The 20187-nt window shown below is 52.7% G+C and overlaps 8 protein-coding genes across 8 annotated transcripts; 5 read left to right on the top strand and 3 right to left on the bottom strand.

The window, feature by feature from the left end:
• Window positions 1-1176: 1176 nt before the first annotated feature.
• On the top strand, window positions 1177-1567 carry CPAR01_15422 (G-protein alpha subunit; the record flags this gene model as incomplete). Its single annotated transcript, XM_060499671.1, has 2 exons — window positions 1177-1294; window positions 1365-1567. The coding sequence occupies 2 exons, from the start codon at window positions 1177-1179 to the stop codon at window positions 1565-1567; spliced, it is 321 nt and encodes a 106-aa protein (XP_060341671.1).
• A 111-nt stretch (window positions 1568-1678) lies between these two features.
• Window positions 1679-2546, top strand: CPAR01_15423 (guanine nucleotide-binding protein alpha-2 subunit; the record flags this gene model as incomplete). The annotated part of the gene is made up of 3 exons (XM_060499672.1): window positions 1679-1830; window positions 1886-2144; window positions 2202-2546. 3 exons carry the CDS (start codon window positions 1679-1681, stop codon window positions 2544-2546), a joined length of 756 nt encoding a protein of 251 aa, XP_060341672.1.
• A 2231-nt stretch (window positions 2547-4777) lies between these two features.
• On the top strand, window positions 4778-5776 carry CPAR01_15424 (carbon-nitrogen hydrolase; the record flags this gene model as incomplete). Its single annotated transcript, XM_060499673.1, has 1 exon — window positions 4778-5776. The coding sequence occupies one exon, from the start codon at window positions 4778-4780 to the stop codon at window positions 5774-5776; it is 999 nt and encodes a 332-aa protein (XP_060341673.1).
• A 736-nt stretch (window positions 5777-6512) lies between these two features.
• Window positions 6513-9981, bottom strand: CPAR01_15425 (uncharacterized protein; the record flags this gene model as incomplete). The annotated part of the gene is made up of 5 exons (XM_060499674.1): window positions 6513-7409; window positions 8242-8371; window positions 8442-9566; window positions 9628-9744; window positions 9803-9981. 5 exons carry the CDS (start codon window positions 9979-9981, stop codon window positions 6513-6515), a joined length of 2448 nt encoding a protein of 815 aa, XP_060341674.1.
• A 2451-nt stretch (window positions 9982-12432) lies between these two features.
• CPAR01_15426 (uncharacterized protein) lies at window positions 12433-14081 on the top strand (the record flags this gene model as incomplete). The annotated part of the gene is made up of 4 exons (XM_060499675.1): window positions 12433-12723; window positions 12819-13400; window positions 13459-13965; window positions 14022-14081. 4 exons carry the CDS (start codon window positions 12433-12435, stop codon window positions 14079-14081), a joined length of 1440 nt encoding a protein of 479 aa, XP_060341675.1.
• Window positions 14082-15173: 1092 nt separating this feature from the next.
• Window positions 15174-16364, bottom strand: CPAR01_15427 (uncharacterized protein; the record flags this gene model as incomplete). The annotated part of the gene is made up of 1 exon (XM_060499676.1): window positions 15174-16364. One exon carries the CDS (start codon window positions 16362-16364, stop codon window positions 15174-15176), a length of 1191 nt encoding a protein of 396 aa, XP_060341676.1.
• A 396-nt stretch (window positions 16365-16760) lies between these two features.
• Window positions 16761-17027, bottom strand: CPAR01_15428 (uncharacterized protein; the record flags this gene model as incomplete). Its single annotated transcript, XM_060499677.1, has 1 exon — window positions 16761-17027. One exon carries the CDS (start codon window positions 17025-17027, stop codon window positions 16761-16763), a length of 267 nt encoding a protein of 88 aa, XP_060341677.1.
• A 659-nt stretch (window positions 17028-17686) lies between these two features.
• CPAR01_15429 (uncharacterized protein) lies at window positions 17687-19051 on the top strand (the record flags this gene model as incomplete). The annotated part of the gene is made up of 3 exons (XM_060499678.1): window positions 17687-18209; window positions 18273-18946; window positions 19007-19051. 3 exons carry the CDS (start codon window positions 17687-17689, stop codon window positions 19049-19051), a joined length of 1242 nt encoding a protein of 413 aa, XP_060341678.1.
• Window positions 19052-20187: the final 1136 nt, after the last annotated feature.

The following is a 20187-nucleotide window of genomic DNA, read 5'->3' on the forward strand; positions in this document are numbered from 1 at the left end:
TTGTTCTTCTTCTTCTGCTGCAGAACAACCTGTCTGCTTCGTCTACTTCGACTTCTCTTTCTCGCTCTCTTCCTCCTCTTCTCCTATTTGCTTCCAATCTTCCTTCCCCGTTCCGTGCGTGTCCGCCGTCTTCCTCGATCCTTCTCCCAGCACTTGGCTACCCTCATCACATCAATCTCGCTTGGTCATCACCAACATAGCTTAACAGCCTCTGTGTGTCACTGTCACGTCTCGTCTCGTCTGGCCTCAGCTTCTTGTCTGCTCCTCACATCATCGTCGCCATCGTTCCTTTCTCCAATTCCTGCGCTAGCCCGTTAGTTCTCTCCCCTGACCCGCCATTGGCCTCGCTGGGCAGCAAAAACACCTGAGCAGGAGGATTAACATTAGCAACCCGCAGCTCACCGGGCGTCCGCTACGAACGCCCCCTAGAGTCTTAGCGGTTTTTGTTTTTCTCTAACCTGCCAGCGGGAACAAGAACAAAACCGACAAAAGCTTCCTCTGCCCACTCCCGCCCGTCTTATTCCTCAAACGTGGACCTCCAAAAGGTGTACAGCCAGAGACAGGCACGCCGCAGAGCACTGCACCACCACACCACACCGCACCGCACCGCACTTCATACCTACGGGCAGGCATTGCATTTCGATTCTTCTACCCACGCCATCCGCCCTCGCCGTCGCTCCCGTCGCCTTGTTGTCTCGCCTCGACTCGACTCGACTTCCAATCTCTCTTTCCCCCCATCCTCCCCGCCTTGCGCCTTGCGCTTCACCTGCATCACGCTGAGATTACGATCCAAATCGACCCTTTTTCTTCCATCCCGGCCCGGTCAACCTCTCATCGCTCTATTTTCATCTCTTCGTCTGATCTTGCCGACCTTCAACGCCCTCGGACCATTGCGAGACCGTTCCAATCCTACCTGGACCTCGACGCGAATTCCTCCAAGAACCCTCCTCCCCGGAACTAGCTGCTCGCATTTCTTCTTCCACCTCGTTTTCGCCTTAGACCGTTACCATCTCCACCGGTCCGCCTCATTGATTGTTTCTCGGTTTCTGCCCACACTTTTCTTACCGACTGAACGCGTTACTTTCTTTTCCTTTTTGCCCCAACACTTGTTCAGCGTCACCGCGCCGGCTCCTTCGTGCACCCAAATTATTCGGCGATAAACGTCCCTACACCAGTATGTGTTTCGGGGCTCGAACAAAAGATGACGGCGGTGGTGCTCGTTCGCGCGACCTCGACCGCATGATCCGACAAGATGAGAAGCGCCTATCGAAAGAAGTTAAGCTGTTGTTGCTGGGTATGTTGACGCGATCGCTAACTAGCACAATGCATCTGTTCGTGCGCTGACTTTGTTTTCATTTGTACAGGTGCCGGAGAATCTGGAAAATCCACTGTCCTGAAGCAAATGAAGTTGATTTACGCACAAGGTTTCAGCAAGAACGAAAAGCTCGAATGGAAGCCGGTCGTGTTCAACAACATTGTCCAATCATTCCGTTTGATCCAAGATGCCATGACCGAAATGGGAATCGAGTTCAGCAACCCCGAAAATGAGGCAAGCGACCCCCGATAAAGCTCATGTTGACGCCAATTGCGTGCGACAACCTCGAGACATCCTATCACTCTTCGTGCGTGCAATGAATAGAACGGCCCGGCTAACACATGGTGTCTCTTGCAGAAGCACATGGCGCATATCTTGGTGGAACACGAGATCAACGCCCAAGACCCTCTCCCGCGCGATTACCTGCAACCTGTCAAAGAACTCTGGGTCGACAGTGGTGTCAAGCAGGCAATAGCAAAGGGCAACGAGTTCGCCCTCCACGACAACCTGGCATAGTAAGCATACTGTCGCACCACCTGCCTTTGCAGACAATATGGCTAACCGATATAGCTTCTGTGACGATTTGGACCGCATTTGGGATGCGAGCTACGAGCCCACAGACCAAGATTTGTTGCGATCAAGACTGCGAACCACGGGAATCACCGAAACGGTTTTCGACCTCGGTCAACTGACATACCGCATGTTCGACGTCGGTGGCCAACGTTCAGAACGGAAGAAGTGGATCCATTGCTTCGAAAATGTCAATTGCTTGCTCTTCCTTGTCGCCATCAGCGGATACGATCAATGTTTGGTCGAGGACAAGGACGGCGTAAGTGTGACCGAGTCTATTTTTTCTCGCTTTCTGTCAAGCTGACCAACCCAACAGAACCAAATGAACGAAGCGCTCATGCTCTGGGAGTCGATTGCCAACTCGCACTGGTTCACGAAGTCTGCCCTTATCCTCTTTCTGAACAAGATGGATCTCTTCAAGGAGAAGCTCCCTAACAACCCAATCACGTCGCACGGTTTCACGGATTACCACGGCCCCGCCGAAGACTGGAAGTCTGCCAGCAAGTACTTCTTGGACAAGTTCCGCGCCCTCAACCGAAACACCGAGAAGGAAATTTACGGACATTTCACGAACGCCACTGATACGAACCTGCTCAAGATCACGATGGGCTCGGTCCAGGATATGATTATCCAGCGCAACCTCAAGCAGCTGATACTATAAGGCAGAGCCAGCGATATTGGGTCACCAGGTGGCCTAAAATTATCCTCAACCCCCCACCCCACGGCATGCATGAAACATGCCAACTCTAATCGATACCCGCGGTCTTTCCGGCTTTCCTAAGCTCATCACGGCCCCGCCCGGCGGCGCTAGTCGTTCACGACGATTGCCACTTTGTCGTGTATCTGCGATTACACGCCTGGGCCTCCCGGTCGCGATACATCAGCGAGTCCATTGCGGACGCCGGCACCGATATGGATGTATATTACTCCACTTCCTTTGTGTCTAATTTCTCGTCATCTATTGTTCATATGCCGGCGTTAGTCTGAACAGAGAGTTTGGCAAAAAGAATTGTGGCTGGATCACTCGGCTATTTTTTTTTTTGCATATTATTATCATCACAGCGGTCGTTGGTACCGCGCAGCCGAGGCCTGTAGAAGAACAGTAAACAAACCACTGAGAGTGGTCCCAACTTGGAGCTTCAAGGTTGAGGCTCATGGGAAGAAAGGAAAGAAGGCGGAGCAGGTTGCGAAGGGTGGTTAGTATGAGACGAAACGGGAGCGAGTGGAGAGAGAGGCCGAGCAGAATTGGATTCGCGTAACGATGGATTGATACCTAATCAAGTGTTTCAAAGCTTTGCCGCTCACATTGGGGGTCAGGGGAAAGACATGTGTGTGGATTTATGCTGCGAGGCGGAAGCGCCGCGGGCTACAGAGCAAGCATCTATCTCATTTACAAGAGAAAAGGAAAAAATCAGATAAAACATGTTAAAAATTCCGTCTGATGACCGCCCAATGCGTATGCTCTAAATATGTAAAGGGATCTTGTTCGATGGAGTTTATTTTCGGTCGAGCCTCCAATGCCTAACACTCTTCGCATTGAAGAAACACCAGCCTCAATTTTAAGCTTTATGTAGGAGTGGCATATCCGACCCAAGGAGATGGGTTGGGACCAGACTGCAGGGGTCATTGATACTACGTCGTGCTCTCACTGATAATTGGCGTCCGGGAGAATTGGACTGGACTGGGCTTGTCATGGTTTCGGGTTTTGTGATACCCCAAACATGAGCTTACAAAGAAGATGTTTCACGCGGGGGAAGGAAGAGCTGATTTGACCGGACGAACGTCGCCAGGCAGGTTGCCGAAAAAAATCAGCTATAGAGTTGGATGGAAGAGAGATTGGGGTAAGTCAGGGTGCGTGCCTGTTACACCGCCGTTGGGCGTTTCTGGTTTTGCTTTCTTTTTGCATTCTATCTAAGCCCGTCGCCTGGTGTAAAGCAAGAAAGGCGGCGGCGGACGGCCAACCGGTGTATCGTGAGGTTACCGATTGCCTGGGTTCATTCGATGGTATGTAAGTTGACCTGGAATGTAAGGTGTGGCACGGGAATCGCAAACGAGTCTTGGTTAGGTTCCGATGCTGCTGGGCTAGGTGGGTTCAGTTTGCGTGCCACGGCAAAGCTGTATCCCGGTTCCCGTAGCGTTGAGATCTGGGATCTTTGTTGGGGTATGGAATGTCTGTTCTGGATTGCTCCCTAGCTTGTAAGCTACGCAGAAACATTCCTTTACCTACTCGGCCCGGGAGAGTGTAGGTGGGAGGGTATTCATCACGATGGGGGATGGTAGGCATGGCGATGGAGTCTATGTGTCTTGTTTTTCGGGTATGGAGGGATGGATTTGGAGGATTGAATCGATTCTACTTGATGAGGTCTGTCGTGCTTCGAGGTGGCATACTTCAACTGGTCTTGTAGATCTCAGAAACGACAATGAAGATTTGGAAGACACGAGCCGTATATCAATACTTGAGATAATACAACACTGCGTACTATATATGAAGGCGTAATGATGAGCAAGGATCCTTCTTGATCATGGAGTAAGGAATGTCCAAGGAGAAACCAAAGTAATTAGCGGCGGCTGGACGCGGGGGAGTCCAAGGTAAAGGCCGATCGGAGCCGGGCCGAAGCAATTCAATTTCCCGATAACGGATCGGACAATTCGGAGCCGTGAAAGGTATCTCGCACTGTAGGAATTCGTCTCTCCGAATGCTACAAACACAGTGCGAGATGCCGTCAATAGCCGAACCCCAGGGATGAGCTCCGACCGCGAAGCCCGTCACGGCAGCTACCCCGCCGTTATCGTTCCTCCCCCCACCACCACCACCGCGCCGAACCAAACGTCACTCGCAAGTCGCAACCCCCTCCACTTCGGAAAACACGTAGCCCTTCCTTCAAACATACAATGCGCCTCGCCCTCCGTACCTTACGCACCCTATCAACAACAATCACCAACTCTCCTGCCCACCGCCTCGTCCCCTTTGGCAGCTTTCATCGCAACGTCCGCAAGATGTCGTCCCTCCCGTCCCCGGTGCTCAAGAAGCCCGTCAAGCTAGCCTGCATCCAGCTCGCCTCGGGCGCCGACAAGGCCGCCAACCTCGCCAACGCCCGCGCCAAGGTCCTCGAGGCCAGCGCCGCCGGCGCCAAAATCGTCGTCCTGCCCGAGTGCTTCAACTCGCCCTACGGGTGCGACTACTTCCCAAAGTACGCCGAGACGCTGCTCCCGTCCCCGCCTACCAAGGAACAGAGCCCCAGCTTCCACGCGTTGGCGGCCATGGCGAGCGAGAGCGGGAGCTACCTCGTCGGTGGCTCCGTCCCGGAGCTGGATGCCGAGACGGGGAAATTCTACAACACTAGTTTGATCTTTTCGCCCGAGGGGAAGTTGTTGGCGACGCATCGCAAGGTGCATCTGTTCGATATCGATATCCCGGGCAAGATCACCTTCAAGGAGAGCGAGGTGTTGAGCCCCGGCGACCAGGTCACCGTCGTGGACCTCCCCGAGTACGGGCGGATCTCGGTGGCCATCTGCTACGACGTGCGGTTCCCCGAGCTGGCGGCCATCGCCGCGCGCAGGGGATGCTTCGCGCTCGTGTACCCGGGCGCCTTCAACTTGACGACGGGGCCGATGCACTGGCGGCTGCTGGGGCAGGGGAGGGCGGTGGATAACCAGATTTACGTGGCCATGTGCAGTCCCGCGCGGGACATGGGCGCGACGTACCACGCTTGGGGACACTCGTTGATTATCGACCCGATGGCGAATGTGCTTGTTGAGGCGGAGGAGGGGGAGGGAACCGTTGCGTGGGAGTTGGAGGGTGAGAAGATTGAGGAGGCGAGGAGGAATATTCCTATTAATTCGCAGAGGAGGTTTGATGTGTATCCTGATGTTAGTCAGGGAAAGCAATGAGGATGGTATGGGATGGGATGGATGTTTGGTGTAAGAGAGTTTCAAAGAGATGATGATGTGTGTTTGTTGAAGCTGGTGGAGCAGATTAGGTGCATATAGAAAGGGGTTCGAGGGGTGTCGGCTTCATGTATACCACTGTGGCGCATACAAAAGATGGTCGGGTGGGAGGAAAGACTTCAGCTTAGGTATTACGTGCATCAATGACATCTGCCTTACATTTCAAGCAGAGTTATTTGCGGGATATCACGGTGATTGAGCGATCTCGTAGACGTTGATCAGTTGAAGCTTCACTGCATGTCAGCCTCGAGATATCGAGGGCTACTCACCGTCATCCAAGCAGGTGATATGATGATCTTCAGCCCTCACTGTGGAGCAGCCAAAGTCTGGGCCTATCAATCGGTCTTCAGAACATGAGGAATACTCATACAGCCAGCGATTCTGTCTATTGTCTTTGTCCAAGGTACAGTACGGAGGGAACCACGAGGATCGTAGACCACCAAGGCTTTGATCCAAAAACAAACACCACCGTGCATCGACTTTGGCTTACCCTATAAGACAGACGTAATCTGGTCTTCAAAGTGTAAGGGAATCCAAATCAACTCAATAATAGCCCTCGTTGCAGGTCTGAAGGAGTTCCTCTTCTGCTGTCACAGCTGAACAATGACCGCTTTGGCATCCCATTTGCAGCCGAAACAATCATTAAAAACGAATCCAAGAGAAATGCGTACATCTATCTTCATCTCTTCAAAGCCGTCTGCACCCTAGTCTTACACTCATAACACAGACTCGCCCCATTGACCCTTGCAATCGCCGCCTCGTGCGGCATCAACGTCGCCATCTTGGCCTGGAACGCAATCGACGCCGCAACCACGAACTCGCTAGGCAACTGGCCCGCAAGCCTCTCCCACGAAGCCGGCGAACAGTTTTGCACAAACAGATCCCGCAACCTCTCCATCAACCCTTCGACGTCGTCGTCTCTCCTCCGGTGAAGGCTCGCCAGCGCGACGTAGCCGTTGGCGAAGTTGAAAACCCACCACTCGGCGCCGTGTTGCTGCTGTGCATCACCACCTCCGCCGCCGCCGCAGCTGCCGCCGAGCTTCGTGGCCCCGACGTCGAGCGTCTCGCGGATGGCGGTGGACACTTTCCCCAGAAGCAGGTCGTCGTGGAAGCGGTCGCAGAGGGACCACATGTCGACGAGCTCCGTCAGGTCGTGCGGGGTGTGCATGTCGCAGGGTTTCAGGGAGAAGGGGGAGACCTCGTAGTAGACGGCGTCCTCGCCCGGGTGGTCCGCCGCGTTGCGGCGGCAGCGTTTGACGCGCTGGGCTGTGAGGCGGGTGAAGTAGCATAGTTTCACGTAGGTGCCTAGGGTTAGCGGGCTGATGCTGACGTTGACTTCGCCGTCGTTTTCGTCTGCGTTGTCGTCGGTGTCGTTTAGGTCGATTGTGTTTGTGTGGGATTCGGCGAAGGGTCCGTCGAGGCAGCGTTGGAAGTATTTTGAGGACTCGACTAGGAGGGACTTGTGGATTGCAAAGGACTGGTCTGAGGTCTTGAGCCAGATTATGGTTTGGGGTTGCCTTGGTCTCTGGTCAGTGGGAGACATCACCAGAAGAAGATGTGAGTTTTGAGGATGAGACTGAAGCAGTTTGCTCACTGTAAAGATTCTCGACTTTGAGCACTTATTCAAAGTCCGATAAGAATGCTGAAAGAAGCCTGACGGAAATCATGGACGCAAGGCCCGGGTTCTGGATGAGGAAAAGACATGCAGCATGAAGTCCAGAAGTGACTCAACTTCTCTTCTATCATGGACGCTTTCGGACAGAACGAGATAATGCTGTGACCTCACTCGCAACAACTCAACAGCACAAACACAATTACAGCGGGATTTCAGATCAGATCGCTTTTCAGCTTATTGACTTACCGTAAGAGAGAACCCGCATCGCTCAATTCATCAGGTCTTGGCGCTCCTCGGTCAAATGTGGTATTCATGGTGCTTATGTTTCTGCAGGTACATTTGACAAACTGAGATCAGAATACGAATGTGAGAGTGGGAGAATGAAGGAGCAAAAAAGCCAATTCAAAGTGATGGACATTGCACGGTCGACCCCGCGCCGGATACGGCCTCGGTAAGAGAGCTTGTTCAACTCATCTGATGTTTGGGACCCAATCGGGTGGGTTATCTTGACTCGATCATGCGCGGGTGAAGGGATGATCTTTCAGCTACATTACATTTCCATCGACGAAATCTCGCTCCACAGCTGGATTACAGCTTGTCATCAAGCACACTATGTTCTGACGTCACAGTCATACGGTTCTTCGGTAACCTTGTACCGTGATCTGTCTTCACCTTATCTACAGACAGCTGTCTCCGGTCACAGTTTGGTTTGGGTAGAGAGCTCTGATACTCAGAGGCTATGTTCTCTTCGTTAGTCGATGTATTCAGTTTGTCTGGCGGTTGATATACTTACATTCGCGAAGAAGCCCTGGGGATCGTACTTGGACTTGATTTGAGACAGCTTTGCGACATTGGCGCCGTAGTACGAATCAAGCGGAGGGGTGGAAATCGTGTCATCCATGTAGCCCGAGTAACTCGCCATTCTGTTGTCACTCTCATCAGTCACTCATTCTCATCAGGCTCAAAACACAGCAAGAACGAAGAAGAACTCACCCAACAAGCGGACGCAAGTAATCCTCCAGGCTCTTGAACCACTTCACATAGCCAGCATGGACCTTCTCATCCGCGGAGCTGGACACGATGAACTCCATGTGCGAATACGCCTGCTCGCGCCACGCAAACGCCGCATCGCCCGCAATCGAAATGTTCCACGCGTGCCACTCGATCCACCCCTGCGCCGCGTCGTCGAGCTCGTCGATCCGCGAGATGGCGTTCTTCATCGTCTCGTCAGTGAGCAGCTTATCCTTTTGAACCATGAAGGATTTCGACAGGCGGATGAAGCGCGCCCAGGGCTGCGCGGGGGGTAGCTCGGGCGCCTTTGTCGTCTCGTTGTAAGTGAAGTTTGCGTAACCCGGGATCTGGACGAACGGCTGCTGGATCGTGTTGACGACAAACGGCGCGACTTGCGCAACGGCCTCGTCGGCGCCGCACTCGTTGACGCCGTAGCCGAAGAGGCGGGCGTTGATGGTGTTGCACCCGCCCGAGATGTACGCCGCCGGTTTGCCGACACCCAGGAGCCCGGAGGCGTTCACCATGCCCTGCAGCTTGTCGAGGGTGCAGCCGTAGCACCACCCAATCACGTCGGTGCGGTTCTTGTACAAGTTCACCTGCGAGCTGAGGGCGCTGTCCGCGCGGGGCGCCCACTCATGGAACGTCTTTGCGATATCGAACCGCGTGTCGGAGCCGTTCCACTGCAGGTACACCATGGCGGACCGGGGGAACTCGTACATGCGCAGCGTCCACTCGATGACGATGCCGTAGGATCCGCCGCCGCCGCCGCGGATGGCGAAGAAGAGGTCGGCGTTTTCGTCGCGGGAGGCCGTTACGATGCAGCCGTCCGAGGTGACTACCTTTGCGGACTCGACGTTGTCGACGCCGAGGCCGTTTTGGCGCATCTGCATGTTGAAGCCGCCCGCGGAGAGGAAGCCCGAGATGCCGACTGTGGGGCAGATGCCGCCCGTCCAGTCGAGGCCTTGCTGGCCGAGGGCCGTGTAGAGGGCGCCGAAGCGGATGCCGGCGCCGACGGTGGCGGTCTTTTTGTCTGCTGCGATGTTGACGTAGTCGATGTGGGTGATGTCGATGACGAGGGCATCTTGGAGGGCGGAGTATCCGAGGAAGCTGTGCAATGTAAGTTACTTTGAACTCACCGAGGGCAGGTTTGGAGATGTCGAATGCTTACTGGTGACCACCGGTTCTGGGGACTGCTTTGATGCCACTCGTCTTTGCGCATTGGATCAAGGGTGCAACTTCATATGGCTTTTCTGCGTAAGCAATCAACACTGGCATCTGTGTAAACCTGTTGACCATATGGTAAGCACTGTGTCCTGAACTTTGAGGCAGTATACCGGTCTCACTGGATGGCCTCTCCGATTCTCGCATCGTGGTAAGTAGGATCAGTCGGTGTCACGATGCGCAGAGCCGCGTTCCCTCCAAAGACCTCCTCCACACATGATTTGAGGGCGTCTCTTTTGATCCGAGGTGCGGCAAGGACTGCATGCGCAGAAAACGCAGCGAGGAGAAGTGACAGCTGCATGGCGAGGAGCTATGGCGGGTTGGCTGATTCGTTGACGAGGAGGATGGTCTGTGGTTGCTGGTAGGGCAGGAAGGAGTTCTTCCGGAAGGTCGCGGGTGACTGTTAAATACATTGCGGCGATGATCTTTTGGACCCCCTTCTCCCCTGCTTCGCAGACCACAAAATCGAGGATATGTACAGCCCTCTTTCCTCCGTCTTGGTCCTTAGTTGGCAAAAGTATAATACGAAGCACAATCGGTCGATAGTCAAACGAGACGCCAAGGATTAGATTAGCGAAATGGACTTCCAAGAACAAAGTCCGGCTTGGGTGAGAGTGGCTATGATATGTTGGATGCTGTTACCTAGGCTCCTCCGCTAGGAGACGGATGGGAGCCCCGGGGTGGATCCCGCCGCAACGGCCGGTGGTAAGATCTGATTGGCTGAGAAGGCACAGCCTCCGTCCGAGTCAACACGGAAGACTCCGGAGAACATCGGAAGTATGCTTTGTAAAAGAAGAACAGCCAGCAGCTCTTGACTGGCTTGACTCTTGATTTCGGTGGCTCTTTAAATCGTGAAATAGGCCAGGATACCTCGAGCGAGCAACCGCATAATCCAACATTTCGGCGATCGGCACTCTATGTTGGCATGATAAGATCACCAGACAGCACAAAAGGATCGTGTCAACATTAGTCTTAATTTCGTCGAGGCTTTTGCAATCACGTCAATTTTAAGATAAGAGTTTACGGTATGCGAAGAGAAGAAAAAGGGCAGAAAGGCGGGCTGGCAGTATCTAGATAGTTTCCCAATCGCCTGAAGAGACTCGTTGATCTGAGCATAGAGTGTACTTCAACACGTCAAACTGAGCATAGGGTGCATAAAAGCGATCGATGGATCTAGGTTTCGCTGCGATTTTGATGCGAAACCTCTCAAAGCTTCTTTCACTTATCTCCAGACCACTGGCCTTACCAGTATCTCATTTTAGGTGAGCCTACCAACTATGCGTGCGTTCAGAGGGCCCTTCAGTAATAGCAAGAAGTGAAAGCCCACAATACTCAGAATGAAAGTAAACCATGAGTTGTCAGAGTATAAGAATGGGAACCATCAGAATTAGACGATAACATGGGCGAAGACAGCTTTTGCCAAAGAGACCAGTGTCGCTACGCGATGGCGCCAGGAATTGGGTTAGGACTGGAGGCTTTATCGTCGAAAATATATTCTGGGTCGACCCTCATCCTCCATTTGAAAGAAGTAGACATATCCACTCAAATTGTCACGCGACATCGACAGGGTAAGAGCAGTTCTATAGTCCGTTTGCGTATGTTCACGGCACAGCAATCCACCTGAACCTTCGGAGAGGGCATTGCATGACGTACGCCACCGGGATTCGACGGTGAAATAAAGTGAACCGTCGTCCTGAGTGATGTTCTAGAAGCTCTCAATGCGACATCTGTTGCATCGTGCAACCGCAAATTCCAAGGGGAAGAGTACTTGGCCAAATGTGATGCAGACAATATACGAGAAACATCCAACTAGCATGTTTACCTCCGACGAAGCCAAGCCATCAAAAAGCTTCCGGCGGAGTCCTCTCTTACGCGTTTGAACAATTATCAAACGATTCTTTGCTAAAAGCGATCGGCGGAACGCTAGCAGCATGGGTCTTATGAGATCGAGATGTCCAAGGCGCAGGCGGACCTTGGCCGCGCACCCATGACTCCTCAAGCTCTCTCCGTAGTCCGAACCCAGGGAAGAGGAGCCCAACTTCGTGAAATCCATATGTGAAAGTGATTCCATTGAGTTAGGCTTCATCCATGCCATGCTCGAGGATCGGCGGAGTCAGGCGCTCGCGATCTCCGACGGGCTGAAGCATATCGACGAGGAGATAATGGGAGTCACATCTGACTGCTCCCGCAAATCCTCAAGCTGAAATAGGCATGTGCAGGATCTTCAAGTCACGGGATTTTAAGCTTGACGCAAAGAATATCTTAGAGTATTCATGCATGAGCCACTTCAAGCCACAGTTTCGATGGAGCGGCTCATACCCCAGATCGACGAGGCTAAATCATCCCTTGAGCCCAACGCCTGGACATCACCGCATTCCGAGGCCTTTCGGAGGGACGTTTTGTTTACCCACCGGAGCAAGAAAATCGACCTTCACCGACAAGTCAACATGTTTCGGGTGGCCTTGGCTACGCGATGGAGTTCATCTCAACATCCACCACGAAGGTAATTGTTGTTTTGTTGTTGTCTCGTTGGCTTCGGACGGACCTCCGCCGTCGGGCATCTCTTAGTGTTCATGGAGATTGGTAATTTGCTGAACTTAAGAAAGACTCGTGCCCTCCAGATCCTTTTTCCTGGATGAGTCCACCAATATTTCTCGTTATTTTCTCTCTTCGAGTGTATCCGCGAGCTCGTCTGGCTCATACACCAGTCACACTCGTTTCTCCGCCGGTCCAGTCGTCGTTCACTCCTCGAATGATGTTGATTCTTCCAGCACTGTTGGTCGCAGTAATACTTCTAGCAAGATGGTATTCCAAGCCTAGGACGATCCCCGCCTACAAAGGCGAGGGCTTCTTCTCCTTCCTCAGCGACGCCCACGACTACGCAGTCAAGCCCATCTCGCTCATCCGTCGAGCTCAATCCCAATGCGGTAATATCTTCTCGATTCAGATCCTAACGGTCCACAATGTCTGGCTTCGTGGAAATGAGCTCAACAAGGCTTATCTCGACATGCCCGAGAAGGCTTGGTCTTTCGGCCACGGAATGGTGAGGTCACCCTTCTCCCAGATAAGCCACCTCAACCCCAGATTTTGAGACATTTAGAAAAGTAGGACTTGTCTCAACTCATATGTGATTGTTAGGGAATATTTCTCAACAAGATACTCGACCCTGGATACATGGATAACATCAGGGTCATGGTCGGCTCCCTCAGCCGGTACATCAACCGCGCCACGGCTCAGGCGCACATGGCCAAGTGTACCGTGGAGGAGACGCACCGCTGCGCACTTGAGTGGACGACCAAGACCGATGTGGAGCTCTTTGACGGCGTGTCCGAATTGACGCACAAGGTCATTGTCAGAACGTTGATGGGCGATGACTTTTACAAGTCGAGCGAAGAGCTCTTGGGCTTATTGCACGCGATGGAGTCCGATATTGGCAGCATCTGGTCCTTTGTGCTGCCCGACTGGGTGCCTCACCCCCCGGCGAGGAGGTTGCATCGCGCTCGTGAGCGCGTGAAGGAGATCTTTTGGGAAAAGCTTAGCCAGCGACACGTCGCGGCGAAGAATGGTGACCTCGAGACTGACCTGCCGGACTACATCACGCACACGCTGCACGAACAGAGCATGGCGCCTTTGAGGCACTTTCTTCCTTCTCATCACACTGTTTTGATGTTTGCTGCTCACACTTCCACAGTCGCTGCGATCTCGTGGGTCGTGGTATGCGTACGTATAGTCTTCATCTCTTCACGTGAATGAGCAGCAAAACTAACAAACGCCTCAGCTTTTACGCCATCCCGATGTCATGGCAGCCGTGAAGAGAGATGCCCGTAACGGAAATACAGACTCGGCGCTTCTACAGGCCTGTATCAAGGAGACGATGCGCTACTATGCAGGCATGAAGTGCCTCCGTCTCGCGATGCAGGAAGTGCCTGTCCCAGGTACGGATATTATCGTGCCAAAGGGCTCAGTCGTGTCCATCTCGCCCTACTTGACGCACCACGACCCCGCCAATTATCCGAACCCGGACACCTGGATGCCCGGACGTTGGCTCAATGCCGAGAACAAGCTTGTTAACCTCGAAGAAAAGGACGGCAACAGTGTGAAGAGTATGCTATTTGGCGGCGGCAGCCATCGATGTCCAGGGGAGAAGATGGCCATGATCATTGTGACGCAGACCTTAACGACGCTGTTGCGGTCCTACGATGTTACCTGGGCTTCGCCGGACCAGCCTCGGACTGTTGACTTTGAAGACCTCGATTTTGACAAGGTTGGCTCCCCTTGGCTGAAGGTAGGCCGTCCAATAGTCTCGGAGACATCTAGGTCGCTTTGCTGACATCTTATCAGGGTGACTTGAAAGTGAAGGTTTCTAGGAGAAAGTGGCCCGAGATTATGGCGGGATGTTGAGATTATTGTAGTGTACGACGGTTATATGAGTAGAATTAGTAGTCCACCATAATGAGCGATGGGCATTTGGCATTATTGGAATAGAGAATCAATGAAGTTATGATCATTAGACCTCTCTGTAAGCTGGAAATCACCGTTGCGAACACTGTATCATAAAATATGTCTCCTACTTGTGCCTCGTTCGCACCCGGATCAGACGCTCTACTTGGGGGCTGGATACGAATGAATTATGTTTATCGTCGGCCGGTGTGCGCCATTGACACTCTTGATCTGCCGACGACATTACATACTCTTAGCACTCGTGATCACCAAGCTTCGCCGAGTAAAATTGAGTTCGGTCATATTTCAGCGTTACACGAATGCAACGTAGTTTAAACTTCTGGAACATTGACCTGCCTGTCAGCAGAAAATCTCCGTGGAGGAGGAGACATGCATCCAGATGGGGGCGGAGGCCAGTCCTCTTTCATCCGGAAGAAGCAGGGATTGGGGAGTCTAAGCGTGCCTCTATACCTCCGCGAGCTTAAGCAATATGTCGGAGAGGGGCACGGAGATGGAGAATGTAAACAAAGACTGCAGCTCTTTTGGACGTTCGTTGTTTACTTTCTGCTGGCTCCTCCTTCCGATCGAGATTCGCAATGCTTCGACCAAGCCTTGTTGCGCAGCCGCCAAGCCATATAATCCCATCAACTGCCCCGCCGCTAGGAGCTAAGATGAGGACTACGTCAATGAGGCATGAAAAAAAGAAACACGTTTTAGAAAGATGACTTGCTCCCCGAATTCCTACACGCACGGTAATGATGGTGATGTTGAGCATTATGAATAGCTTCAGGATAAAGTTAATGCAGTTTTGTGAGCTACTAGAGTAAATGCCTAAGATATGTCTAATTTACCGACGCACCAATACAATTCGACCCGTAGATGAAATCAACTCCAAACGCCCTCAATGATGCCGCCAATAACACCGTAAATCACATTGCCATCCATCGCTTTCAATGCATGCGCGCCTTAAAGCACAAATTCCAACAGTAAACAAAAACAAGTAATGAAGCCGCCAGGACTTCAACCAGGAAGGCAATCTCCAAAATGCCATGATCATGCCAGACCCTGCAAACACTTTCTGAAAATACCGCTCAGCTCGCCCACGTGCTGTGGCTCGAACGCGCCATCGTGATCGCCGCTGAAGGGCACCGTCTCAAACTTGGCAAACTTGTCCGCCTCCCAGCACATGGCCTTCTCGCGCATGACGGAGCGGACAAAGATGACGCCCTCGCGCTCACGCTGGGTCAGGTTGGGGTCGTCGAACGGGTCGGGCTTGCACTTGATGAGGACGGTGTGGAAGTCGGAGACGCCGTCTTTGGGGAGTAACTGGCCCGGCTCGACGGTCGATATGAGACCGAGGCCTTTGTGGATGTGCTTCTTGATCTTTTGTAGAAAGTCGCGGACCTGATCCGGCTCGTTGTCGTCGTCCAATTCTTCGTCCTCGTCGCCTTCTTCTCCATCTTCGTGTTTGGCGACCTCGAGGTTGTGGGCTGCTGTCAGGATCTCGGCGTCGATTTGATCCTCGGTAGGAAAGTCTTCCAGCATTCGATTTTGCTCGGGGCAGTATTCTGATCCGGCGTCACTGCTGCAAGCTGGTGACCCAGGAGTACTCGGGGACCAAGCCGGGCTATCGTCTTCGTAATCGCTCGAAGTGCTGCTGGAGTATGAGACCTCTGTTGTAAAGGTTCCCCATGTACTCGTTCGGTTCTCGCTAGGGGTCAGGTAGTCTCCGAACTCGCTCTCGCTGATGACGGGCGACCCGATGGGAGAACAGTCGGCGTCCATCAGTCTGATGTCGGCAGCAACGGTCCTGGTAAAGGTGAGGTGGGTGAGAGAGCGGTGATCCTTGGCGCTGGGGAACGAGGGGAAGGTCTCTGGGTTGGCCGAGTCGAGCATGATTACCTTTGTAACCTTTTCTCCCTGGTCGCGCAGAACCATAGCCATGTTCATGGCGATCATACCGCCCATTGACCATCCTCCTAATAAGTAAGGGCCCATTGGCTGGACTTCTTTGATCTTCTCGACGTAGAGTGCAGCGAGATCTCGCAATGTTTCGGGAAATTCAAAGTCATCGCCTCCAGGGCAATGCATAGGGGAAGTAATGCCGTATACTGGCCTCTCATCGTCTTCGCTAAGAGCTTCGAGGCGGAGAAAGGGTAGTGCGAGCCCTGAGATGGCGTGGCACATGAAAAATGGTGTAAGGTGGGAGTCTTCGTCTCCTTGGAGAAGAGTGATGACCTCCATGTTGGTAATAGCGATGCGGATAAATGTAAGTAATATGATGAGATGAGTAAGAGACGGTAGTTGTCGTGATCTTAGCGAAAGCAGAGAGTAATTAGTCTTGGCAAAAAGCTGGGCTTTGGTGAGTAAAAGTAAAATATCTTTTGATTTTGAATGAGGCCGGTCAACCGGCGAGATGCTCACGAGAACCTTTGACGACCGAATGCGCCGAGAAGCTTGTTGATGACCTTCTGGAAGCACTTTTCAGCCTCCTCGAAGACCAAGTCTTATATCGAACATTGCAAACTGAATCTGTGATGGCAAAAAGTTGCAAACCGTGATGCAAAGTGGCGATGAACTCTCACGACCGAGATGACGATGTCAGCCTCCAGCCGTGTTGGATGGTGTTCCAGAGAAGATTCATCTCGTAGCCTTGAAGCGTGGAACCGCTCCGATAGTAACAAAAGATGCTAAGGAGATGGCACGGATACCCAAAGGACCACTTCCAGGCGCCATCCGCTTCTCCTTTAGAGTCACCGGAGGTTCTCCATGGAACACTGGACGACCACGGCGGTGACTAGGAGGGCCAGCGCGTGGCGAGTGATTGATCCGCAGCCGTTGAAACGACAGAAGGCTGTTCCCCAGATGCTCCTTAGTGTCCTGCGTTGATGAAGTTAACCATGGCATCGGTCTTCGGAAAACTTCATGAGCGCGACGCACACGAGCGTTGACAGCTAGATTGGATCGAGATCCGTGGTAGGGGTTCCTGTTTGATGTCGTGTGCTACCATGACGACATCGCGACAACAACAGTAGTCTCGAAAGAGATGCGGGGGTGTGTCTCCGGCAGTGGAACCTCGTCCCAGATTGTCGGGTATGCGGCAACTTTGGTGAAGTCGTTTACTACTCCTGTTCATTTCTTCCTTCGTCCCCATGATTCTGACCGCACATATGTCGTTAGGCTTCACTCACATTCAAAACAAAGAGACATGGAGAACCCAGACGAGATGCAAGACGAGTGCTGTCGATCTCACGGAGACCAAGTGTGGCTTGGCCACTAGTCACTCCGCAAAAATAAACCTTCTTGTTCTCCCGAATTGGAGTTTTGTTCAATGACACTGAAGCCTCCGAGAGGGGACGGAAACGGAGATCAGGGCCACGCTGACTGCCAGACTTCCTCGGGACCACCTCCGAAGAGAGGAAATGCTTAAGAAGGAGGACCTGATCGCAGTCTTGTGGCATTTTCAAACTCATCAGCTCACTCCTTTCCCTCACCCATTTCTCGTAATAGACCTTCATCCTCCTGCCAAGCGCTTGCTCCGAGATCCATCCCATAACATCGACAAGATGCAGCTCTCCAAGTTTGCAGTACTGCTGCCACTCTTGGCCGGCTCTACTGAAGCAGGCAAGATGAGGGCCCCTCGCAGCTGGGCCGCCGATCGTTTCGATATGCAACTCACCTGGAACCAGTTCGGTTTCCTCTCCCACCAGAAAATCGGTAACCCTCCTCAGGAAATCCCCATCTTTGTGGACTGGACCTGGATCAGCCAGTACATCCTCTCGCCCAAGTGCTACGGAGAAGAAAACGACCCCGCGGCCTGCCTCAACGCGCAGCAGCTCTACTACGACCCGGCCAAGTCGACATCTCACCGAGACGCATCTAAGCGTTTTCCTAGCCGCACTTGGCTGCCCAACCACTTCTTCTTCTGGGAGCCTCTCACGGTAGACTATGCGCAAGATGCTGTCCAGATCGGCCCGGTGACTTCAAACTCCATCATGCAGTTCTCTGATACCAACTTTGATCTCTCTGCTTTCCCGTACCCCTTCACTGGAGTTTTGGGTCTCTCTCCTGTTTTCAAGGGTGACAATGGTACGCGATCAAGAGTTGTAGATGAAGCTTCTCATATGACACTTTGAACTGACTCGTTTCCAGCTTCTTTCCAGTCGCCATTCTACCAGCAGTGGAAGGCCGGCCAATGGAAGAACCCGACCATCAGCTTCGTCTACTGCTACGAAGAGTCCATGAAACCCACCTGCGGTGGCAGCGACGGCCTCCAGTCCTTTGGCGGCATCATGGACCAGGTCGTCAAGGACAGCGAGATTTACTGGTACGCAAACTACGTCTTCCCCGACGTCAACACGCTTGCCTTTGAGTACTCTCCGGGTTTGTACAACTACTGGGCCACGCCCCTCGACTCGCTCTGGATCGGCGACGAGCTGCAGCCCACGGAACCCACGTCCAACAGCTCGGGCAAAGCTTCCATCTTCGACCACGCCTCGTACGGGCGCGGCATCCCACTGACCCCCAACGCGTACGACAAGCTCGTCAACCTGACGGGCGGCCAGCCGCTCACGCTCGAGGACCCCACCATCATCAATAACGGCAACCAGTCCATGTACTCCGTCGACTGCGGCAACGTCGCCTCGTTCCCCACCGTGAGCTACAAGTTTGCTGGACACGACAAGGTCTGGACCAACACGCCGAAGCACTACGTCGAGACGCTGCCGGACGGGAGGTGCGCTCTGAATGTGCGCGCCATGGCGACCGGCGACAGGTTCATTGGAAACTTTGGCGAGACGTTCTTCAAGGACAAGGTCGCTATTATGGTATGTTTCGCCATATTATTCCGTCAGTGACGATGTCCGTGGTACTAACGGTTGCTCCAGAACTTTGAGACCCTTCAGGTCGGTATCGCTGAGATCCAGTGGTAGGCAATCCAGTCTGTGTCATATTCGACTGCTCGTGGGATTGACGAAGTCAGGCCCTCGGCATAAGGTACTCCTGAAGGCCATGGGGTCACCTCAGGACTAATGAATCGAACCCTCGGGTCTCGCGTGGGAGTGAGTGCTAGAAAGCATATTTGTGGAGTAACGGCGTAGAATATCCAGATTTGTAGAGGTGTGACCCAATAATACTCAGAAACGGGTTGTTCTTTTCGCGATATCTTGGTCGTTTCCTCAAGGATGGATCGTGCATGCCCCTACACAGCAGTGTATCTGGGAGATTCCTGGTGGCTTGAGGGAGATCTCTGCTCAAAGCGGCATTGGGGCTTATTCAAGAAGCGAGCAGGCACCGACTGTTTCTAATTTCGGAACTGCCGGATCCATGTGGGAATCTATCCGGAAAGAGTGGATCCCGGCCCGGCCCCGAACGGGAGTCGCCTTTTTGGGTTCCTGGGGGGCTGGCTTTCCCATCCCCTAAGTTGATCTCCAATGTTCGTGTACATTGCCTTACGGAATACGGCGTTGTTTTCGAATTATTACAAAGTTCCTTCGGTTTAGAATGATCACTGTAACCATAATCATCAGTGGCTTTCCATCGAAGTTCGCAGTCACTGTGCCGCTTGCTGGAGCACTGCCTCATCCTCCTAACGCCTCTACAACCACGAAAAGCGACAGCGCTAAGTAAACAATTCAGTGTCTCTTGGAAATAGCAATGGTTTGGTAGATTAAGATATTTGAGTAGGAAAACATTGTCGCAGCACAAGAAATTGGTTGAAGTTGCGATGGAGAGTCGTGTTTGACACCTGGAACCCCTCAAGGAAGTAGTTGAGAGGTGTCTAAAGCGATTAATGAGACTCGAGGCAAACCTGACTGCTATTGCTACAAAGAGGTTCTTTTGAATGTACTGCTATATCTGATCATATATGACTTACCAGGACCGGACTCGAGAGTTGTTTGGTTTAGCATCGTCAATTTCTAGGGCAAGTAGACTAAAATCAGAACAGAAGTAATCAAGGCAGCAGGGGAATTTTAATCTCCAGTAAAATGGGGAATTTCCAAGCTCGTTTGATTAGGGAATTTCGTCACTAGTGTGATGCGGCACTCTTAGCAGTTTCCGGCACGAG

The sequence above is a fragment of the Colletotrichum paranaense genome, assembly GCF_030867605.1.
Source record: "Colletotrichum paranaense strain IMI 384185 chromosome Unknown Scaffold_19.1, whole genome shotgun sequence".
Lineage (NCBI taxonomy): Eukaryota > Fungi > Ascomycota > Sordariomycetes > Glomerellales > Glomerellaceae > Colletotrichum > Colletotrichum paranaense.